Source organism: Phytophthora parasitica, assembly GCF_000247585.1.
Source record: "Phytophthora parasitica INRA-310 unplaced genomic scaffold supercont2.16, whole genome shotgun sequence".
Lineage (NCBI taxonomy): Eukaryota > Oomycota > Peronosporomycetes > Peronosporales > Peronosporaceae > Phytophthora > Phytophthora nicotianae.
Genome location: NW_008649002.1, coordinates 536,065 through 556,679, shown reverse-complemented (window position 1 = coordinate 556,679; position 20,615 = coordinate 536,065). Strand labels below are relative to the sequence as shown.

At 47.2% G+C, this 20,615-nt stretch overlaps 5 protein-coding genes and 1 pseudogene across 6 annotated transcripts; 1 reads left to right on the top strand and 5 right to left on the bottom strand.

Annotated features, from left to right (window-relative positions):
- Positions 1–14: 14 nt before the first annotated feature.
- PPTG_08833 (hypothetical protein) lies at positions 15–2,440 on the bottom strand (the record flags this gene model as incomplete). Its single annotated transcript, XM_008903562.1, has 7 exons — positions 15–766; positions 828–1,327; positions 1,401–1,600; positions 1,660–1,757; positions 1,823–1,990; positions 2,048–2,200; positions 2,272–2,440. The coding sequence occupies 7 exons, from the start codon at positions 2,438–2,440 to the stop codon at positions 15–17; spliced, it is 2,040 nt and encodes a 679-aa protein (XP_008901810.1).
- Positions 2,441–2,532: 92 nt separating this feature from the next.
- On the bottom strand, positions 2,533–3,805 carry PPTG_08832 (tryptophan-tRNA ligase; the record flags this gene model as incomplete). Its single annotated transcript, XM_008903561.1, has 2 exons — positions 2,533–2,683; positions 2,748–3,805. 2 exons carry the CDS (start codon positions 3,803–3,805, stop codon positions 2,533–2,535), a joined length of 1,209 nt encoding a protein of 402 aa, XP_008901809.1.
- A 2,094-nt stretch (positions 3,806–5,899) lies between these two features.
- PPTG_08831 (hypothetical protein) lies at positions 5,900–6,382 on the top strand (the record flags this gene model as incomplete). Its single annotated transcript, XM_008903560.1, has 1 exon — positions 5,900–6,382. One exon carries the CDS (start codon positions 5,900–5,902, stop codon positions 6,380–6,382), a length of 483 nt encoding a protein of 160 aa, XP_008901808.1.
- Positions 6,383–6,857: 475 nt separating this feature from the next.
- On the bottom strand, positions 6,858–7,899 carry PPTG_22413 (hypothetical protein; the record flags this gene model as incomplete). The annotated part of the gene is made up of 2 exons (XM_008903823.1): positions 6,858–6,917; positions 7,552–7,899. The coding sequence occupies 2 exons, from the start codon at positions 7,897–7,899 to the stop codon at positions 6,858–6,860; spliced, it is 408 nt and encodes a 135-aa protein (XP_008902071.1).
- A 6,712-nt stretch (positions 7,900–14,611) lies between these two features.
- Positions 14,612–14,682, bottom strand: PPTG_20538 (annotated as a pseudogene). The gene has a single exon. The product of its transcript is annotated as a tRNA-OTHER (tRNA).
- Positions 14,683–17,101: 2,419 nt separating this feature from the next.
- PPTG_08830 (hypothetical protein) lies at positions 17,102–18,605 on the bottom strand (the record flags this gene model as incomplete). The annotated part of the gene is made up of 4 exons (XM_008903559.1): positions 17,102–17,334; positions 17,390–17,679; positions 17,739–18,245; positions 18,418–18,605. The coding sequence occupies 4 exons, from the start codon at positions 18,603–18,605 to the stop codon at positions 17,102–17,104; spliced, it is 1,218 nt and encodes a 405-aa protein (XP_008901807.1).
- Between the last annotated feature and the right edge of the window lie 2,010 nt (positions 18,606–20,615).

The following is a 20,615-nucleotide window of genomic DNA, read 5'->3' as shown; positions in this document are numbered from 1 at the left end:
CAAATTATACTGTTTTAGAGGGCGTTAGCCTGCTGAGCTGCAGATGTAAGATAAATCGGCTCCATATAGCCGCAATCGCCACGATCCCCTTCGCCTCCAAATCCATCGCTGCTAGTGAATCCGTACGTGCAACGACACACGCCCGTGAGATGGTTGCAGATTCCGCGATTCGAACAGACCGCGTCTTCTTTCGTGCCGCGCACTGAGCCCCCGACTCCATCGACACTTAGCGTCAGTGTCAACGCTCCATCCAGAATCCATCGCAGCGGTGGTAAATCCCCAAAATTCGTCAAAAACTCGATGCGCATTGTGTTCGATCCCGCAGCATTACACGCCGGTGAGCCGATGACTCCATTGGTGTCTGTGCTGTAAGTTATCGACACTTTTCCGACTGTCATCAATGCTTCTAACGCACTTGCTAGTGACGCAGCAGGAACGCTAAACGGGAGCTGAGGCGTCACTGCATCTCGGAATTTGAGAGAGAAGAAGCCTGAATTGCCCTTGCAGACCAATAATTGCACCTCATTCTGTTGACGCAGTGTCATTGGGTCGTCTCCAGTCGGACAAGACCTCAACGAGCAGTCATGACCCTCCCAGCCTGGACTGCACAGACATCCTTGTACCATATCGTACTCCCAAGTTTCCTTCTTATTAGGAACAGCACCATACGTAAATGCCATGGTGTCTCCATTAACTGTCGCTCTCTTGGCCAACTGCTCCATCGTGTAGCACGTTCCGTGGCCACTACACTCATTCGGACACACCACTACCAAAAAGTAAGCATTAGACAGCATCAGGTATGTGCAAGAATTATCGATAAAACGTACTTCGGTTGCACGCAGCTCCCGTAAAACCTGCTAAACAGAGGCATTCTCCCTTGGCTCTGTCACATTCTCCAGCATTCGAACATTCCACCAAAGCGTGAGCTGTATCAGCAGCATCTGTGGGTCGATCAAACCAAGCTCGGCCTTTGGGGCACAGTCGTTCGGTGCAATCACCGCCCGTGAAGCCTTCGTTACAGATGCAGTCGTACGTCGGTGGTCCACGACAGGTGCCTTTGCCACTACAAGCGATCTCTCCTGGACAAGCCGTGACGGTACCACTAACGTATCCACAGTCGCCACGCTGGCCGATGGCTCCGTTGCCGTCACTTGAGAAGTAATTCGGGTAGCACATGCACACACCATTGGCGGAATCGCACATGCCTCGCCTTGAACACGGTAGATTCTCCTTGGTGCCTTGAGTTACTGTGGAGAACGAGAGTGTAGGTAACGTGGAAGGCGTCGAGTGCCCAAGTCCTGCCGAATTACCGCTCATATTCGGCAAGCTAAAGAGAAATGGTGAGTTTCAACCGGGATAATACAGAGTACTTCGTAATAGATAGTAATAGATGCACGTACTCTCCGAAATCTTGCGTGAACTCGATGCTGATGTCGTTTCCGATTGCTGTACAGGCTGTAAGTGTGATCCCACCAAAGGTGACAGTCGCTGCAGCCACGGATGGCAAAGCCACTAACTTGTCCCGCACGGTCTTGGCCGAATCATCCGCAAGAATCGGGTCGGTTGTGTACCCAGCGAACGTGAGCGTAAAGCTACCAGACTAGAAGTAACAGAACAGTCAACATGGCCGAGTTAGAGTACAGTGTTAATCTCACATACCGTGGCCTTGCAGTTAACGCGTTGTTTTTCATTCCTTTGAATACCGTTCGGGTCTATCAGCGTTCCAGTGAGCGGGTCATCACCTACAGGACATAGCCCTGCGGTTACAACAAGGTCAGTCTTTTACATCTTTATAGCAGCGTTTAAAGAATTCAAAACATACTCTCCCTGCAGTTTGGACCTGTGTAGCCAGGATCGCATACACATCCATAGATCTTGTGTGCGTCCCAGTTGCTCTCGTACGGATAAATCGTTCCGCGACCAGGATCTTTCATCAGCGCATACTTGGCCATGGATTTACAGCTTCCGTGGCCATTACAACTGCAGGTCACTATAAAATAAACGCGTCAGTCAGATAAACACCTACTAAGGGACCAGAATCACGCACTTCGCTCGCAAGCAGCTCCTGTAAACCCGGAGTCGCATTTGCATGTGCCAGTGTCGAGTTCGCACTCTCCACGATTCGAACAAGGCGCTAAATTGTGTCCTTTGTCAGTTGCAATGACCTGATCGGACCACGTTGCGCCCAATGGACAACTAGCTATTGAAACATAATGCAAGAAGGGCAATTAGTCTAAATTATACAAGCGTTTGATACAGAACTACACGCACCTATGGAGCAGTCTGGGCCGGACCACCCGTTCGGACACGAGCACAAGCCCTGTGCTAGACACAAACCACGACTGGAGCAGTAGTTTGGACACGTGTATCCATGTGCGACTTGATACACACTTGACCACAACAACCAACAGACTGAAACCCAAGAACTGCAGAGCATCATGAAGCGACGAGTAAAGAGCAATGAAATCTCACTAGACACTGGATCGATCAACACCACGTAACTCCTGACTGCCGTTGTAAATTTAGTCGTCTCTAAAATCTAGCGAGGCCCATGACCTCCTTCACATCCTTCATAGTGACAGCAGCGAGCTCAGCGGCCTGTGCTGCACCATCGGCCAGCACCTTGTCGATATACTTTTGGTCCGCTTCATACTGCTTGATGCGCTCTCCGATGGGGCCAATCCTAGTCAAATTAAAGGTTAGCTCCAATAATAATTCATTCAATCAAACATCCGGCTCAAACTTACTTGGCAATAACAGCATCAGCCACACTGTCCTTGAAGGCGCCTGTACCGTAGTCGGCGTACTGTGCTTCGAGCTGCGCGACGCTCTGACCTGTAACAGCACTGGCAATATCCAGCAGATTGGAGACTCCTGGACGCTCCTCGCGATCATAGTAGATGCCGCTGATCGCGTCTGTGGTGGCCTTGCGCACCTTCTTGCGGATATCGTCGGCACTGTCCGTGAGCTCAATGCGACTGAGCTTTGACTGGTCGCTCTTGCTCATTTTCTTGGTCGGATCGCGCAGACTCATGATGCGTGCAAGGGATTTCCTCTGTGCACCAGTGAGCGTCGTGATGTCCTCCTCCACCATCGGGAATGGCTTGGGAAGTACTTCCTTTCCGTCCGGGCGGTTGGATCCGAAGCGGTCGTTAAAGGTAGTGGCGATCATACGTGTGAGCTCCAAATGCTGCTGTTGATCTTCACCTACAGGCACGTGCGTAGCACGATACAGCAGAATGTCGGCAGCCATCAGTACCGGATACGATAGTAAGCCTAGCGAGCTCTCGGTTTTGGCCGCTGCCGCCTTCTGTTTGAACTGCGTCATGCGCTGCAGCCAACCGAGCGGTGTGATGCAGCTTAGCAGCCACGCGAGCTCAGCGTGAGCAGCCACATCGGACTGGCGGAATAAAATGTTGCGCGTTGGGTCTAAACCGGCGCCCAACAATGCCGCCACCATGGAATGCACCTGGTCGGGCATGCGCTCGGCTTCGAAGGGCACGGTTAGCGCATGCAGGTCCACCACAGAGTACAGTCGGGTGGGAGGTGCGTCGATCAAGGCTGAAGATACTGGTTCCGACCCCTGCAGAGCCACCCACTTGGCGATGGCGCCGCAGTAATTACCCAGGTGAGGCGTGCCCGTGGGCTGAATGCCGGAGAACACACGACGCTCGCGCTGGTCGCCACTTTGGGTGGCGGAGCTTGCGATGGAGGAGGCGCAGCGACGTCGTGATGCCGCGGTGGTGGAAGAATACTTGCGCCGTGACAATCGAGCTGCTGAGCAGCGATGAGCTTGCCAGATCATCAGGACGCGAAACGTGCGGATCAAAACAACGAAACCGTCACTGATTGGCAGGAAAACTTTTTACTACTAGTAGTAGTATTTTTTAACCTTTTTTAATTTATTTTTCCTAACAGTTTCTATTTTTTAAAATTTAAAAAATTATGCCGTGCAAAGAATACTTTACAATAAATTGGTTTCTGACCAATAAAATCATTGATTATTTATTAACCCAATTGTGTACGTTGGGTCTTCTAAAGGGCACCTTAAGAATGAGAGTGAGTATTGTCAATTCTGCAGGAAATTGCCGTTCGATAAACGGCTCCGCAATCTCTCGCTCGCCAATAGCGCTCAACAAGAGAAATGGAGCTGGCCGCCACGAAGCAACATGCTCACCCAAACACGGTCTTCCACTGCTTGTACGGCTCTATAATCTTGGCTACACTCGCCAGTAACTCACTCGTGCCTACAACAAGAACGTATGAACCATCGGTAACAGGATACAGGCTCGGGAACATTTTAGTGGGCGAACAGCAAAGTGGACAAGAAGTGTACACCAGCTCATAGAGAATGGCTCTACAACTACTATCAGAAAAAAACACTTGCTTACTTGGACATAACACAAGCTGCCTTCACTGAAGCTACCACAATTTTGATCTCCAAGGCATCCGTTTGGCGCATTATCCACGACTTCGGACTTACGTGGAAGGTTTTTCGAAAGGCATGCAATGCATATTAAAGAGAGCGATGTGTTCAGATTCGCTGAGGAACTCAGTATTGTTAATTAGAATCATTAGAATCTTGTTTTCAGAAGAAGTATTGTGTGATAACCGCGGGATGCTACGAAAAAAAACTGGATACCAAATGAGGGGAGAACGGTTGCCGTACGTGGAGACTTTTAGCGGAAGCCGAAGTTTTCTGTATTAGCGTTTATTGGAGCTAACGGTTCACTCGACTACTTTAACACAAGGGACGTTCGACAGGTTGAACTTTGTAAATTGTTGCACAGATTTCGTGTACTCCGCACATGGGCGCGTACGTCTATTCCCGGGATCTAACTCGGTATGGATTCTCTATGGAGTATCATCCATCGCCATCCAGATATTATACACTTTCTGCGAAGTGTTGGTGTGGTCCCAATTTTTTGTGTCGGCATACTGCCCAATGATTAGCTCTCACTAAACTACACTATGAACTCAGCTAGCGATAATTTCTTCCAGACTATCGCTACGTGTATTACGTTACAGACCAAGCATACCACGCACGATACCAATGTGCCTTAGTACAACGTCTTCTCAATAATGGCACACGACGTATCTGGAAATGACCAGTTTGTGCTACTTATTGTTCTTTAAAACCAGCGCCTGGCAACCCTTTTTTTATGGTACTCAAAGAACTCAAGCAAAATATGACTACCGCAATGATCATGCCGTATCCCAAAGATTCTAGATCACTAGAGATCAGTCGAAATCGTTCGAGCATTCGAGAATGATACAAGGATGTGACCTTGTAGAGCTAAAAGAAGCCAACTTGTTGAAGATAGAACTTAGAACTAACTCTCAATTCATTAAGTTTCCAGTTTTCATTGCAAGCCATGTCGCTCCTTTCACCGTCAAACTCTGTATAAGAACCAGCGTAAGCGCTACGTCACGTACCGTGTACGCGCAAGTTCATAAGACGCGACTGAACGCGCGATGCTTAATGCGGTGTAACGGGATCATGACCCAGACTACCGACTAGCGGAGCAGATTCCCCGATGCACCGTGATGTTATGCTGAACATCCTACGCGACGGTATGAACAGGATGTTGCTATTCTGGTAACTACTGAAGAGCTCAAGGGGTAAAGGCTTGAGTGCTCTATTTGACGTGGGGAATGGGCAAAACTAAGGAGGGCCATTTGGAAAGAGAGCCATTTCAACAGAAAGGGCAGGCAGGCCCGCTTTTAGGTCAAAAGATGTTTCGCAGACATCTGATGATTTACTATACTAAAACTAATTTAAAACTAAGCGTGTCAGCTGCAGAATCCATTAAAGTAGATTTGAATGAGTCTACATACAAAATCCAGTTATTGTGAAAGCGTGTCCTTTGCGCACAGATGTGTCCGCTGCATTTGTGAAATGGCACCCAAGCCAACACTCCCAGCCTGTGGCTACATCGTGGCGGACCTTGGTCTACCTGTAGCAATGGTCGACGAACTACTATCTGAGGCCAAGGGTAGGACCTACGAACCTGTTTTTAAGACGGTGGGTGGGGATGAGGACGACGGTCTTCGTCAACAATTGCGTGTTAGCCGACGGTCCGCCGCTATCGCCAATCTACGCAATGCTATTTGTGATATCACTGCTTGTCTTGGTCCTGCATGGAATCCTACGGTTTTCTTGTTCATGCTGTCGTTATCTGGTGGTGATGAACAAGAACCTCGCCAGGATTATCCTAACGAAGTGATTGCCACCGCGGCCAAGAAGAAGGCAGGGCGTATACCTGCGAGCGCTATCTTTGCTCTGGAAGAAGGGACGATTCTTGGGTGTTCTCTGGCTGCTTCACGACACGAGGCGACACCAAGGCTTGCGAATTTCGTATTCCTGTGGGATACTGCATAATTTTCCGCGGGGACTTGATCCACAACGGCATGTACTACACTGCCACCAACCATTGGATCCACTGCTACCTCTCCTACCGTGGGCTCAAGTGGGCACCTGATATCGTCAGCAACGTGTTTCCCAAGCATGTCGTGTGTCAATACTGTGATTTGAAGCTTCAGGAATCTAACGCCATGCGCCAGCATCGTCGGTACTGTGTGAAGAATTGTTAGCGTTCAAGAATCAGGAAAAGCGGCGCCGCACAGACAATATAGAGTGTAATTGGGTGTGCGTTCTTTGTGGAGAAACGTTTCCGAAGAGCGGTGCCTATAGGTCGTACGTGTTCCGTGGATGCAACAAGAAGCGTAAGGCTGATTAGTTAGCTAGCAAGTTAACTTTTCAATACGGGCTGGGCGCCCTGTTCGAAGATAAGATATTTGTTGTTATACTAGATATTTTCTGGTTGAAGATAAGATAACATGTTGTTATATTAATTTTACCTATCCCCAGCGAGCATACCCCCAAAACCGAGGTGGAATTCCTTGTTCTTGATATTCTGTAATATCCGCCGTTAGCATTTCTTGGAAAGTTGGCAGGCTAGCGATGGTCGGCTGATCAGTTTCTACGTCTCTCTGATGTGAAGTTGGGGGCGAAGCTGGGTTGTTAAGGTCTACACGTTCAAACAAAACTGGGTCTCTGCGGATGCCGTAAGGAAGTCTAGAATTTCCTCGAGCACTACGTCGTTGACGTCTCCTCACAGCAGCATCTTCGCCATAGAGCGGTTCTTGTATTCGTAGCGGAACTGCTGTAGCCTGTTCACGGTTGAACCACCAATGCAAAGCAAAATCTGTCGGCCGTAAAACGAGCGCGCTATTCGATTATGTCAGGGCAATAAGCTTGTGTACGCATGGCCTGCCGTGATCAATTCTGAAGACACCCGAACATTCATCTCGATCCAGCCTGTTGAAGACTACCCTACGCGCTTCCTCCCAAAGAGTATGTGTCTGTGTAAGCGCTCACACCGAAATAATTCGTGCTACGGCTGCAAATCGATTTCCTTGCAGCAGGTAAGGATCTCGGACAGCATTTCGCTGGGCAAGAAGATGTGTAGATGAAGCTGCGGCTTCCCACCAAGGTAGCATGCACTTGTAAGCTGCTAATCAATCCCCGCGACAACCACGAAGCCAAACCTTGCACTTCGCATGTGTTCCTTCGACAAACAAAGTGTACCGGATACCAAAATGCTGATAGCGATCTGTCCACGCCCTCACAATGCGGCCCTTGTACTTCCACCAATGATTATCCAGGTAGCTCGATAAAACAGGGCACAGACGATTCATTTCTCCTCGTTTCAGCTCAAGCTTTTCTGCAGTGACTGCATCTACGGCATCGTAGCTGTACTTATGCCTACCGCCGATGGTGTAGTGAAGAGCTGTACTTACGGCTACCGTTGATGGTGTAGTGTAGTCACCAAGGGGAGGGAGGTCTTGAATTCCTTCGATTCGAGGATCAGCGTTGAGCAACAGTGACAGATCCATAGTTTGTGTTGAAAGTAAGGGGTTGAGCTGGAGAGGCTTCAAGCTGTCTTCACACGGTGGCGACTCGTAAAGTGACGTAATTATATGTTATGCATAAGGACAGACTGAAATGCTACGTCTTTTGTGTCCTTACCTGGTAAGATGCAATGGTAAATTGGTCATATTTTGCTGGAGTACGGCTTCTGCAACGAACACGGTCCTATTTATCTTATGTTTTGTATCTATCCACTTGAAGTCGAACAATGCCTGAGTGTCGTTTTTTTATTGCCTGACAAGTCACCCTTTCTGTTGAAATGGCTCTCTGACAAAACCAAGTAGCCGATCAGAAGTTATATTTTTCGTACTGTCGTTGTTTACCTGCTTACGTACAGTTCAGCTCAACCACAAATTTGTCATTAGCAAATTCACGGTAGACTAACAATGAAACGGCAGCGCGCATGCGGACGCCACCACCAAGCCGCCCACTGGTTAGCAATAACGGCTGCACCCCCCCCCCTCCCGAAGCAGCTAAACAAACCAGAAGAAACTCGAAATTGATTTTTTTTCTATGAAAATGATGTAAAGGAACTCTAGCTAAATCTTTTCGTGGCCTGGATGATCACGCCAGAGATCAAAAGCGAAAACTACTCTAGAGTGGCGCTAGGAGCAAGAGCGACTCGAGGCAATATGTGCTACGCCCAGTCTAGCTCGTCTAAAGCACATGCGGTCGAAAGGTAGTGTCCTATTCTTCCTAAAGACGCCGAACACGAAATTGTTCAGTGAATATATGTATCGCGGAATGATGGAGCCCTCGTGAGCGCTAAGATGCTTGAAATACAAGCAAAGGAGACTGCTAGTGCCTATAATGTTTCTCCATTTATGGCATCATGGCACTGGAGGAAAGGGTTTATGAAGTGGCACCGTCTGGGCATCTGTACACAAACCCGCCAAGGACAGGTATCAATAAATGATGCGGAAACAATTGCAGTTAACTGTGCTGTTGATATCCAACAGAAGATGATGGAGCTCCGAGTGGAAAAGGTTTTCAATGCCGACCAAACCGGTAATCTCTGTTTTTTAATTAACAGCTAATTTGTGTCATCTCAGGTGTTTCTAAGAGTACTTACGTAAGCACTCAAAAAAAAATATAGCAGGGTCAAAACCTGTTTGGGTCCGTGGAGTTGGTAAAGACCAAGAGAGGGAGTGGTTGTGCTGCTTGCGGACTCAGAGGGCAACAAAAATCCATTTCATGTTGTTCTAAAAAAACTCTCGATTTATAGTAAAGGTGGGGGTGTTTATGGACGGAAGCAAAAGCTATTATGAACGAGACTGATATTCAGCTATATACAAACCCAACGACGTGGTGGAACTCAGTAATTCATATTGAATGTCTAAAAAAATATTTTTTTGGAGCTCGGCCAATGCCCTGGGGGCCAATTTTGCTATTTGTTGCTGCTTTTTTTCAGGCACTGGACGGATGAAGTACAAGAGTACGCAAAAAAATATCGGAGTAAATATGATGAAAGTACCTACTGCCCTACAAATACTGGAGCTGATGCTCACAATGCTGCTGATGCACCCAAAGGCGCTACCTAATCTTTTCTGTCAGAGCTCAACCTGCTCCATGCTACTGCAGGGGAGTTTATCAAGAGGGACCGTGTTTGAGTCACATGCATTGTCGTTTGCCTTTAGAAAGTTGCCTGTGTCTAGTTAACATTTATAGTTATAAAAAAGCACCGGGTAATATCGAGTTATATTTATAACGGCGCACAGCGTATTACACATCTATAGTGAACACTACAATCTCGAGCTACGATGAGCTCCAAAGGGCTAGACGTGCTGCACCTGCATGGACGCGATGCGATTAGGCTACACGACAGCTTTCCTGATCGAAAGCAGTGGGAAGCGTTCCTGAAATATGTCGCTTTTAACAACAACAAGTCCATTAAACAGATAAATCGTGGAGGATCCAAAAAGACGTTGAAATGTACCGACGAAAATTGTGAGTGGTTCGTCGCCTTGTCATATCGACCCAAACCCAAGACACAAAAGGCGTCAAAGCTGAGTCACATCCAGCCGAAAGCTGGTTTGTAAGTGACCTTTGTTTAAAACACAAAGATATTTGCAACAGTACTCGTCAGGCGTCGACCACATAACTGAGAGAGTTAAGTGGCTTCAAGGCAGCACTGGTTCAGGGTCTAAGCAGCTCAAAGAGGAGATTTGTGGAGTCGCCGCGTGCAATTAATGGTGTGGATATGGAACAAAGCTCGACTTCGATGTACAGAGCTGTCAATGAAGAAAAAAAAGCAATTAGCACCAAAGCACAAGCCAACCAGACTAACAAAACTCTTGCTAGCTGGATGGCATGCTTCGGTTTAAGGAATAATAATTCGCGTGTTTGTTGCCAATTGGGTTCTAGTGGGCGTTTTTTTTCGTGCTTTTCTCTCTATCGGTCACCTAATTGGAAAGCAAGACAGCTTACTTCCTGTTTTCGAGTGTGATGGTACACATATGAAAAATCCGGGTTACAACGGGATATGTGTCACACAGCTAGGTCTCGATGGGGACAAGAAAACCATTCCGCTTGCCGTGGGATTAATTCACAAAGAAACAACTGACAACTTCGCCTGGTTTTTTGCGAACTGTATTGCTGCTGGTTTGAATTTTTCGCGCTCTCCTGTTTCACAGACAGAGGAAAGCAATTAAACGCTCAAGAGTTGCTCAATCAACTGGGTTTGCGTATGCATCTTAAATTTTGCAGTCTTCATCTCGCTTTTAACGTCGCAGATCGATTTCGTTTAGTGGAGACAGAAAAACTATAATCCGGGATTTGATTTACAAGTTCCAACGTGCTTCGTCACAACTACAGTACGAGGCCGTTGTAGAAGAAATAGAACAAGTATTTCCTGGTTCAATCAATGAAGGGACCGAAGATGAAGAGAAAGTTGCTGATTATATCACTAGAATTCACCCAACTAGTTGGACTAAGCTGGGAAACTTCCAACCAACCCCATCTGAAGTTGAATGGTATAAGTCCAATGGCCCGAAACTCCAACGTTTGGCGATGCCAAATCACTATTCGGAATTAGAACCACAAGTAGTATCGAAGGTTTGAACAACGTTTTCGAACTCTCCGGACTTCGAGACAGATTTCCTCAGGCTACCCTGGAAAAAAATTCTGCCACACTGTCTCGAAGATAATATCTGCAAATAGCGACGAGTGCGCAAATTGGATCAAACAGAACGCGAACCCTTTCGCGTCCGAAAAGTTCGAGAGGGAAAAATAAGACAGACAAAACTTTCCGTACAGAAGCAAAGCAATACACTTTTTTGTGGTCTACAAAACATATCCGACGCATTGTAGCTCCGACAATGGTTCTATCCACGCAACTAGAAAATTTGAAGTGGATATTGCGACACATACGCGTAGGAGATGTAAAGTGAAGGAGCATATGGCAATTCCCTGTCGCCACATACTAGCAAGTTTACAATTTGCCGTGACACGTTGTGGCTTAGATAAGCCCGACACTGAAACACTATTTTTTCCTGGCTATATACTGACTACGTACCAGCAATTATGTTTCCCTTGGAGTGTGATCTCAAAAAAAGATACCACAATTCGGCCTTCACCAACTTACCGTCAAGCTGGTAGCAGATCCGTGGTCCCTCGGGAACGAGCTGATACTGCTAAACGACAAAAGCGGATCCCCAATAGAGGGAAGTCGTTCGAACAGTAGTGATTCTACGACGTCGACTGGTTTTGTGAGCAAAAACAGTGCAAATTCGCTACAGACTTCTTTTGTGATGACATTCGTGGACGCACACTACCTATTCGAAAAGAATATCAGTGCTCTATTTGTAAATCTGTGAAACACAACGCATCTAGGTGCACTCATCGTACCGAAGAGAGAGAAGACGCCGGGGGAGAATATCCATTCTGAAAGATATGTCGTAGGGGAAAGCCCATTTGCAGTCTGCGGTGTGGCTCATTTCTATAATTCGTAAAATAGCATTTGATGAACATACAGTTCACTAACAGGGGGGGGGGGGGGAGGAGCCTCCTTCACAATAATAAAACGACGACTCTATAATGTGCTTATTTCTGGTTTTCGTCGCACAGGAACAAGAAACGCAAGATGTAAAAGCTTCATATACTGCAGTACTCCGTGCAAAAATCTGTTAGGATTTAAAGCTACTACAATGGCATGCTAAAAGTAGGACGTATTTCGAGTACAGAGGATTTAAATGAGTGTATCATGCTTCTTGTAATGAAATTGATGCCACCTATAACGTTGCAATATGTTAACTTGTCCACAGCAATTCATGTGGGCCTACCTTACATGATTGCGGCAGCTATCTAGACACAGGACAGGCAAATGTTTAAATGGCAAGCGACAATGCATCTGACACAAACACGGTCCCTCTTGATAAACTCCCGCTACGGCAGACGATATCTCGTCGGATGATGACCCATATGGATGAAAACCATCACATATCCGACCTTACTTAAATTTTGTATGCGCTTGAACTGCCTATGACAGCACTCAAGCTAATTTAAACCAATTATAATTCACTAAATGCTGAGTTTCCGCCAGTAGATCTTTTTAGTGGTAGGTGAGTCTTCTAAGCCAGCCATTCCGACGTATCAGGCCGGAAGGACACGGGAAATATGTGTATGTCAATCCGAAAATCAAGTAACCAACATATCACTTACATTTTTGCAATACATCCGACAGGATGGGTCTAGAAGAGCTCAAGTCAGGAAAAACAAGACGCGCTAAGGCAACCGCCATCGCGGCGTTCAAGTCTTTTGTTAAGAGCGAGTCTGTAGATTTTGAATATGTAAGGAGATGCATTGAGAAGGATGATAGTGGAAAGTGCATTGTGTCAATCTTAGATATATTTGGTATGTATCTGGCCTTTAACGAAGGCAAGAAGGGCAAGCAACTTGCCCGCAATACTGCAATGCAGTGCTATAGGCAGAATAACATGTGTTTTTGCGAGCTCTTCCTCACGCAGCGACACGTTGTCGAGGCAAAGGTGCTAAGCATGGGGAAGATGCTAGAGAATTTTTGCATGAAAAGAGACGGAAAGGTGGCGAGCAAGGCACCACCATGCTGTAAGACAGACTTACGTAAGATGATGCTTTATCTGGTTAAGAGTGTGTCTATGTCAAGCGACTATCAAGACGCAGCGCTACTGTGCATGTTGTGGTACCTGATGGGACGCGCGTCCGACTTGTCGCTCGCGCAGAAGCAGAACCTCACTATCGACGCCGCCGACATCCTGTTCGTCAGCTTAAGACGACCGAGGAGCAAGGATTGTCGCTTTTCCCCGATCTGGACTTCGTCACCTGCCCGGTGTACGCCATCGTTCTGGCACTCATGACGCAGGCCGCTCCATGCGTCGATCTGCTGGAAAACCTGCCGCACTACATGTCCAAGCTACCATCTCCTTGTCCCCAGCCACGCCTCTTCTGGAGGTACTGGACCACCCTGATGAGTACGCAGCTCTTGGCGCTGCTGCCGTCTCGACGGGTTCTGCTACGAGTGAGAAGACACCAACCATCTACTCTCACGTCAACAGAGTGCTTGACCGGATTGCTGCCGCTGCTGGCATCAAGCTTGCTCCCTCTTCGCATTCCTTTCGCCGGGGTGGGGCACAGCACGTCAACGGATGCGAAGGTCTCACGCACCGCTGGATCGTTGACCGTGGTACCTGGAACATGAACACAACAAACAAGGGCTTCAATTACATCTTCAACACAAGTCGCGAAGATCACAAGGTTCAAAAGGCTCTCAGGTGGATATGGCACGGACGCGAAGGTACCTTTGAAGGACTTAAAGTCCTTCGACGCGCAGACGCAGGAGAAGATCGCAACTGTCCAGCACTATCTGTTTGCAGCGTGCTTCAAGCTTGACCAAGCCAGTACAACGTGAGTAAGCGTGTCCTTGATGTACTAACAGCTTCCCTTCTTCTTTATTATCCGCAATTGAAGAATCTTCATTCCCGAGGGGCCAGCGGTGAGGCGCTTGGAGTCTTGTGTGCAGCTTGCAGGGTCATCCCTTGGGCGAGGCATCTAGCCTCAGCAACCTGCAATACGAAGCCACAAAGCTCGGAAAAGACTGAAGCTGCACCATGCAAGCGACCGAACCAAGAGAGCACGATCATCGAGCATCAACGCAGTGTGGTTGACCAATTAGTCTTGCTTGTTAAGCGCCAGAATTAACGCATGGATATCCTAGAAACTAAAGTGGAAGGCAACACACAGCAACACAGAATCGACAAGCGTCAGCGTGAGAAAGAACTAAAACAAGACAAAGCACACAAGCGCCGACGGACTTCCGTCACTCACCTTCACGCGACGTGGTACCCGTGGCACGCTCAAGAGCCACGATGGCTTTCTGACCTGCCGAAGCAGCAGCGGTCGAATGCGCAGCAGCTGGTGCCGTACATGAAGCTCTTCACCGCTGACCCGGATCGACATGATCTGCTAGATCCCATGGCTACAACCCTTAGGACAGTAGCGCGCGAAAGTAACCTGATAATCGCAAACACTGTATATGCATAAACTATTACCAAACTAGTGAGCCCGCATAATCTCCTTCAACATTCAAAACGAGCACAAAACGAGCAAAACCTGGGGTCGAACAGCTCTAGCAGTGGACAGGAACCTGGCAACTACAGGTGCTGTGACGTCGACAGCGCTCACACCCCACCCGAAACAAAACAATAACAACGGCTGAAATTGAACCAGCATTCCAAGGGGATTGTCCTGCGCTCTATCCATTGAGCTACGTTGTCGTGGAGGGGAGAAGGGTGGCTGATCCGGTGCTATCCGTGCTGCTGCACAACCTTGGAGCCATGGGCTGAGATCTGCGCAGTAGCGTCGACAAAAGGTAGAGTGAGGCTCTTGCTTGCTGTCGGTGAAGTCCAATCTAGGAGTGTGCGATCGTGTGGCTAGAAACTGCTTACTGACTGCATGTCTGTGTGTTGCCAAACGGCAAGCTTTTTTTTGGTTAATGTTTAACCAATGATGCGCGTGCAGTAGTGACTAGCTATCGATGCCCTCATCGTATCCGGGCACAGTCTCATTATCTGGATCACCATCTTGTTCGGCCTCATTTTATGATTTACCGGGTTGGAGGGCACACGGCTCTCGAGCATAATTTGCACGTTTTTAGTTTTGTGCGTTTTACTCAGCCTACAGGCCGTTTCACGCGATTCTAAGCCGCCTATAAAATGCACAACAGGCTCTCTTTTGAATCTCAAATCGCACTTCACATCCTCTGATCATATTGATAACCGTTTAGTACCGTATCTGTCAAGTTAAGTACGTAGTTTTTTGTTCAATGTACCGTGATTATGGTACAAGTCGTACAGGTCCCCAAGTCGGATTTTAATGGTATGGTAGTGAGAGTGAGGAAGAAATGACGATAATATCTAATGCAATTTTTCAATTTTCAAACTTGTTTCTATCCCTAGATTCTTTGCATACCATTCTTGACTATCTCTAGGATCTGCTGTTCAAATCATGCAGATGCACGTCTGTAAACAAGTACGGAATACAGTATAATTTATAAACGCTAAACCCTAAATCCCCTAGCGACTCGTCAAGCTTGGATCTGGATCCGGCCTTGGGTGGCATGTACGTCAGATAAAATGGTGTAAAACCACCGACGTGTTACCGGAACGAAGAAATGCTTTTCAGGTGTTATTACTTTGTAATTTTTTATTAAAAATACCTTCACGCCGTAGCGAACCAAATCTTACTAATCTGTTTTGTCCTTATTTTTAATCAATTATACGAACGTTATTTTTAAAGAGCTATATTTTCTTTTAAGCTACATAATCAGTCTTTCGTTAACATTATCGGCCATTTGCAACCGAAGTTGTATTTCTGGGAATTGCGAGTTTTGATTGGCTAGATGGTCCGTATTGACCGGTTTGAGGCTGATACCACGCATAAAATTGGGGTGCCGTTTACAACCTCGTTGCAAGCACCGTTGCATGAACGGGCAACTTTTGCAACCGTAGCATACAAATAACAAGTCAGCCCCCAGCATAGTAAATTAAGTTAGGGTTGCAAACGCAGGGGTGCAAATCGCCATAGTAAAGCCAACTCAAGGTTGTAAACGCATTTGAGTACAAACAGAAATCATCGTCCATGGCTCAAGGCACGCGGCGCTACACTGCGTACAGGAAGGTGAAGGTCGTACTTCTAGAGAATTACAAGGATTACAGTGCCTAGAGCTAGAGCTGTGTCCGGCGTCATGTCGGACCGCGGTACTGCAGGGTGGACACGACACCGCACGCCGCACTAATTAAAGCCATTGAGATTACATCGTACAGATCCATTTGCCAAGGCAGAGATGCTCATGCTGGTGCAAGGCCGCTGACACGACGCCGGGCAAAGCTCAGGCCAAGATGGGTAGCCCATAATGCCGGCCATAGCTCCGACCATGTAGATGTCGTCGGGTGTAGCTTCGAGCAAGACGGTAAAGCTCGTGGCCACAGCTGTGGTTTCCAGTGAAGAAATTCACTTCAAACTACATCTACTGGTATATGCAGGGCCGTCGGAGGTTTCGTGGAGACGCTATTCCATGAGCAGACTCCCACAATAACCAATATCGACCTTGATAAGCGAGAATGCAGTTATAAGTACCATCCATGTTACTGTACTTATATAACACTAACTCGGCGATATAAGCTCCACTTCCGTCAATATCAAGTTACTTGTAGTTGTCACGACTTTGGGTGTCATGCAGTGCACTTAGTCTAAGTAAAGCATGGCGCCGAGCTATATATTGCCAATCAAACAACTCCATTCCAAAAACCCATCAGACCTTCGTTACTAACCAAGTTGCACAATCGACCAATATTTATACAGTATAACACCGATTATTGGAAAGACTAAGGGCTCGGTCTAACTATTGCGAACAGGGTTCCCGAATACGGCATTGTTCACAAATGAAACTCGACAAGCAACGTAAATTATCGGAGGAGTAAGCAAAAGAAACAAATTCAATTATTGCAATACCTTTGCCAGTGCACACGATAATGATTCCATCTCTGCTTACGTGCACTCGTTGACCACTTGCGCGTTTCCAGTAGCTGCTGTTCATGCGCAAAAACAGCAGCATTTCGAGCGTGATAGGATTCAGACCTTGGCGAGACTAAAACAATCGCTCAGCGATACTTGACGATGGCAGGATTGCGTGAATCAACTCGTACTTGGTGGCCCACTTGTAGCTAGCTTACGACGCTTCTTCACCTTCTCAACAAATGAGCTCTCAGCATCGTCAACCGCTGCTGCAACGGAAGTCTCTTCACACTGGACGGCAAAGCGGCGCAGAGACGCAGTCTCGGCCCTCGTCAGTTCTGCTGTCTTGCCGTCCAGTACTTTTACATACGCAGCCTCACAATGAGGTGAGTGCACAATCGCAGCTCGGGCATCTAAACAGAAAGCGTATTAGCACGAATATTGAATGCATATAAAGAGTAGCATTACCGATATGCGATGCCAGCGGAGGCAGCGACTCCAATAGTCTGTCGAAGTACACACGCACGTCCAGGAGTGATACCGTAGAAGCCTGCAACTCCTTGCTGACAGACTTGACCACCGACAGGTCCTCCAGGAGCTTGCGCAAGCGGCGATTGGTAGCTGGACCGGGCAGGTTGTCGGCTAGCTCGTCGTCGTCTATAATGAACTCCAGCAGTCGAAAGAAGCGGTGAATCATACAAAACGTGGAGCTCCAGCGAGTGTCCTGACTTAGCACGGGCCTCAATGGAGTTTTGAACCTAAAACGGAGTTAACAAAGTTAGCGTGCAATCATTGAACAAAAATCGTTGAAAATTACCTGAGTGTTGAGGATTGGTATAAACTCTTCAGTTTGACCATCAGCGACTTGACTTTGTCTAAATCGTCCGATACTTCACGGAAAAAGTTCTGCACCGCCAGATTCAGGTGGTGAGTTGCACAGCCGACCAGTGGCACACACAAGAGGTTAGCAAGGCATTGGTTAGTGTAGCAGTTGTCTCCTACAGTAAACAGGTAGTCCTCTACACGCTTGTTGTAGTCGCGCATCAGCATCTCACGTAGAAACGTCAGGTGGGTCGCTGCGGAGAGATCATTCGTCGGGGAGTTCATCAGCGGTGCCATGGCCGGCAGCGGGTATTGTGCTGTTCCCGCCATTTCAAAGCAGCCGAACACGGCCAGATAGTGCTCCGAGTTAAACGACCACCCATCGGTTATCAAGCCGTACCGCTTCGGCATGTCGGGCTTGATTGCCACCTCTACGTGACGCATCACGCTCTCTAACCCGTGGTACAGCGTCTCTTGGCTGATGCGCTCTAGATTAGTGTATCTACAGCAACAAACAGCCAGAGTAAATAGCTAACCCAACAGATTAGAAACTCAAAATTACCTGTGTGTTTCTGCGTCCTCGCAAAAATGAAGAGGCAAATTGCTCTTGATAATCCAGCTCATCCAGCCGAACAAGCTCAGGCTGTGCTGGCGAATATACGGTGCGATAGTACCGGTAGCGGCTGGGGCTGCAGTCAGCGTAGTCAAGATGCTGAGTCTTGACGTGCTGGGCCAGGTTGCTCCAGCCAGTCCGTGGCGCCTGTTGGCGCACAACCGAGCAGCGGCAGCGGTAGTAGGCAGGAATAGGCTCCTCCTGGTCGTCGAGGACTGGACGAAAGTAGAATTTCTTGTTAGCGAACATTGCAAATGTAGAATGACAGTGAGGGCAGTCCCGACAAGGCTTGTAAGCCATTTAAAACTCGCTAGCCATTCATTTCAACGACTGGTCCCCAAGCATGCTACCGGTCATATCCGTAAATAAATAAAATGTGCGTTGCACCGTAGTAAATAATTGCTTTCAATTAACCAAATCGCCGCAAGCAATAATTACGCTATATTGATTGCAATTATTGTGATACCAATTGATTTTTCGGGAGCCCTGATTGCGAAGTTCTTCTATATTACAGTATAAGCAAGTACTAGTAATGGTTACTCTAATCCCGTTACAGTCACTCTTCGCGGGTACCGTTGTTGAAGTGTCGAATGTTAACTGAAGTGAAACGATTTCGGAGAAATTTGATGTAGGACGCTTACCAGATTGTTTGACCAGAATAATGAATGGCAACCTGGCACTATTCCAGAAGGGTGACCGGATCAGAATCTCCCAAGATTGAAGGCCCTTCAATGAAGGGACGGCAGGAGTGACATTAAAGGTCGCTATCTCGGAAAGCACTCGGAAGGCAAGGAGGATCTAGGCCTGAATGACATGGAGTTGAAGTGTACGCGACGATCGACAAGTGGAGCAATGTCCAAGGTAATAGGCAGAGATAACGCTATTGTCATACAGTCGAATTGGGTCTGGATCTCTTTCAGTACTGACTAGTGCGTCAATAGTGATTCTCAATCACCACACGGACATGAGCTACGCAGGTATTAAACGCCTTGATGTCCACCCCCTTCATGCTCTTACGATACGAAAGAACAATCGCGTTAGTGACACAATCAGTGGGATATGTCGAGCCCAATCAGATATTCACCGTCGGAGGAGAAAAGATGCTTGTGCGCAGCGTCTGCTAACTTCATCTTGCTGTACACCGTGCTGTCAGAGCACGATCCCGGCCAACCACAGGGGAATGCTATGATCCTTCGATTGTCGTCACAAACAACTTGCGCCGTTATATTATAGTGATTTTTCTATCGAAGTAACACTCACCGTCGACTGCTGGTTTTTTTGTTTTGCGAGAGTATGAATGTGGTTCCGTCGATAAACCCCACACAACATTTGAACCCTTTTACAGTCATCCCCATTGGCATCCCATTGCGTCTGCGTTTACTTGGCAAAAAGGCGTACTTTGACGAGAGATCGTTTAGAGCTTGAAGGACTTGAGTAGTATGTAGTACGCAAGTTTCCTTGTCAGTTCCCTATAGTTTTAGCGTTCTTCCCGGAAGAGTGCCATTCCCGCAATTGCCAAGCCGACCCAAAGCAACAGCGAATTGTAACGTGACGTCTCCTTGAGGGTGGGGGCTGTTGTTATGAAAGTCTGGGTGCGTCGCGATCTCTGATAGAACAAACTGAAAAATTTCCTTGGACATCCGTATAACCTGTCGTCTGGCAATTGCATAAAGTAGCTCTTGGCAAAGTCAGAGCTCTTGTCGTATATTCGCCTCCCCCTAATATCTGAATTAGTAATTTCTCAGCGTCTTGAAAAGAATTAATATGAAAACTGCATTTTCTGGACGCCTGTCATTGAGCTTCCGATATCAGCAGTACCAAGCCCAGCTAGAGCCCTAATCAAGACATGCTTTTCTACGTCTCGGCTGGGTGCAATCCCCGAAATGCCATTTTACTAACGGCCTTGTTATTATCCGACTCAAGTTCATTTTTGCAGCACAAGAATACTTCTCCGGTCACCTAAGAATCGACACCTTGCTTTTCTCGCCATAGATAATCGTAGAGTTTTTCTTGGTCGAGCTATACCGCAAAATAAAGCTGGTGACGTTCTCTACCTGTTGATTATATTGGCTGCTCTAAAAATATAGAAACAATGATACTACGAGTCAATTTGTGACCCGATTTTAGATGCCAATAAGTATAGATAAATGGAATTCGTCGTGCAACTTGCACGTCGAATATATTATGCTGTTTGGTAGTATATTCTGATTTTAATTTTAAGGGTCACTTACACTTACAAGTCGTAGCGATGGAAGTTCT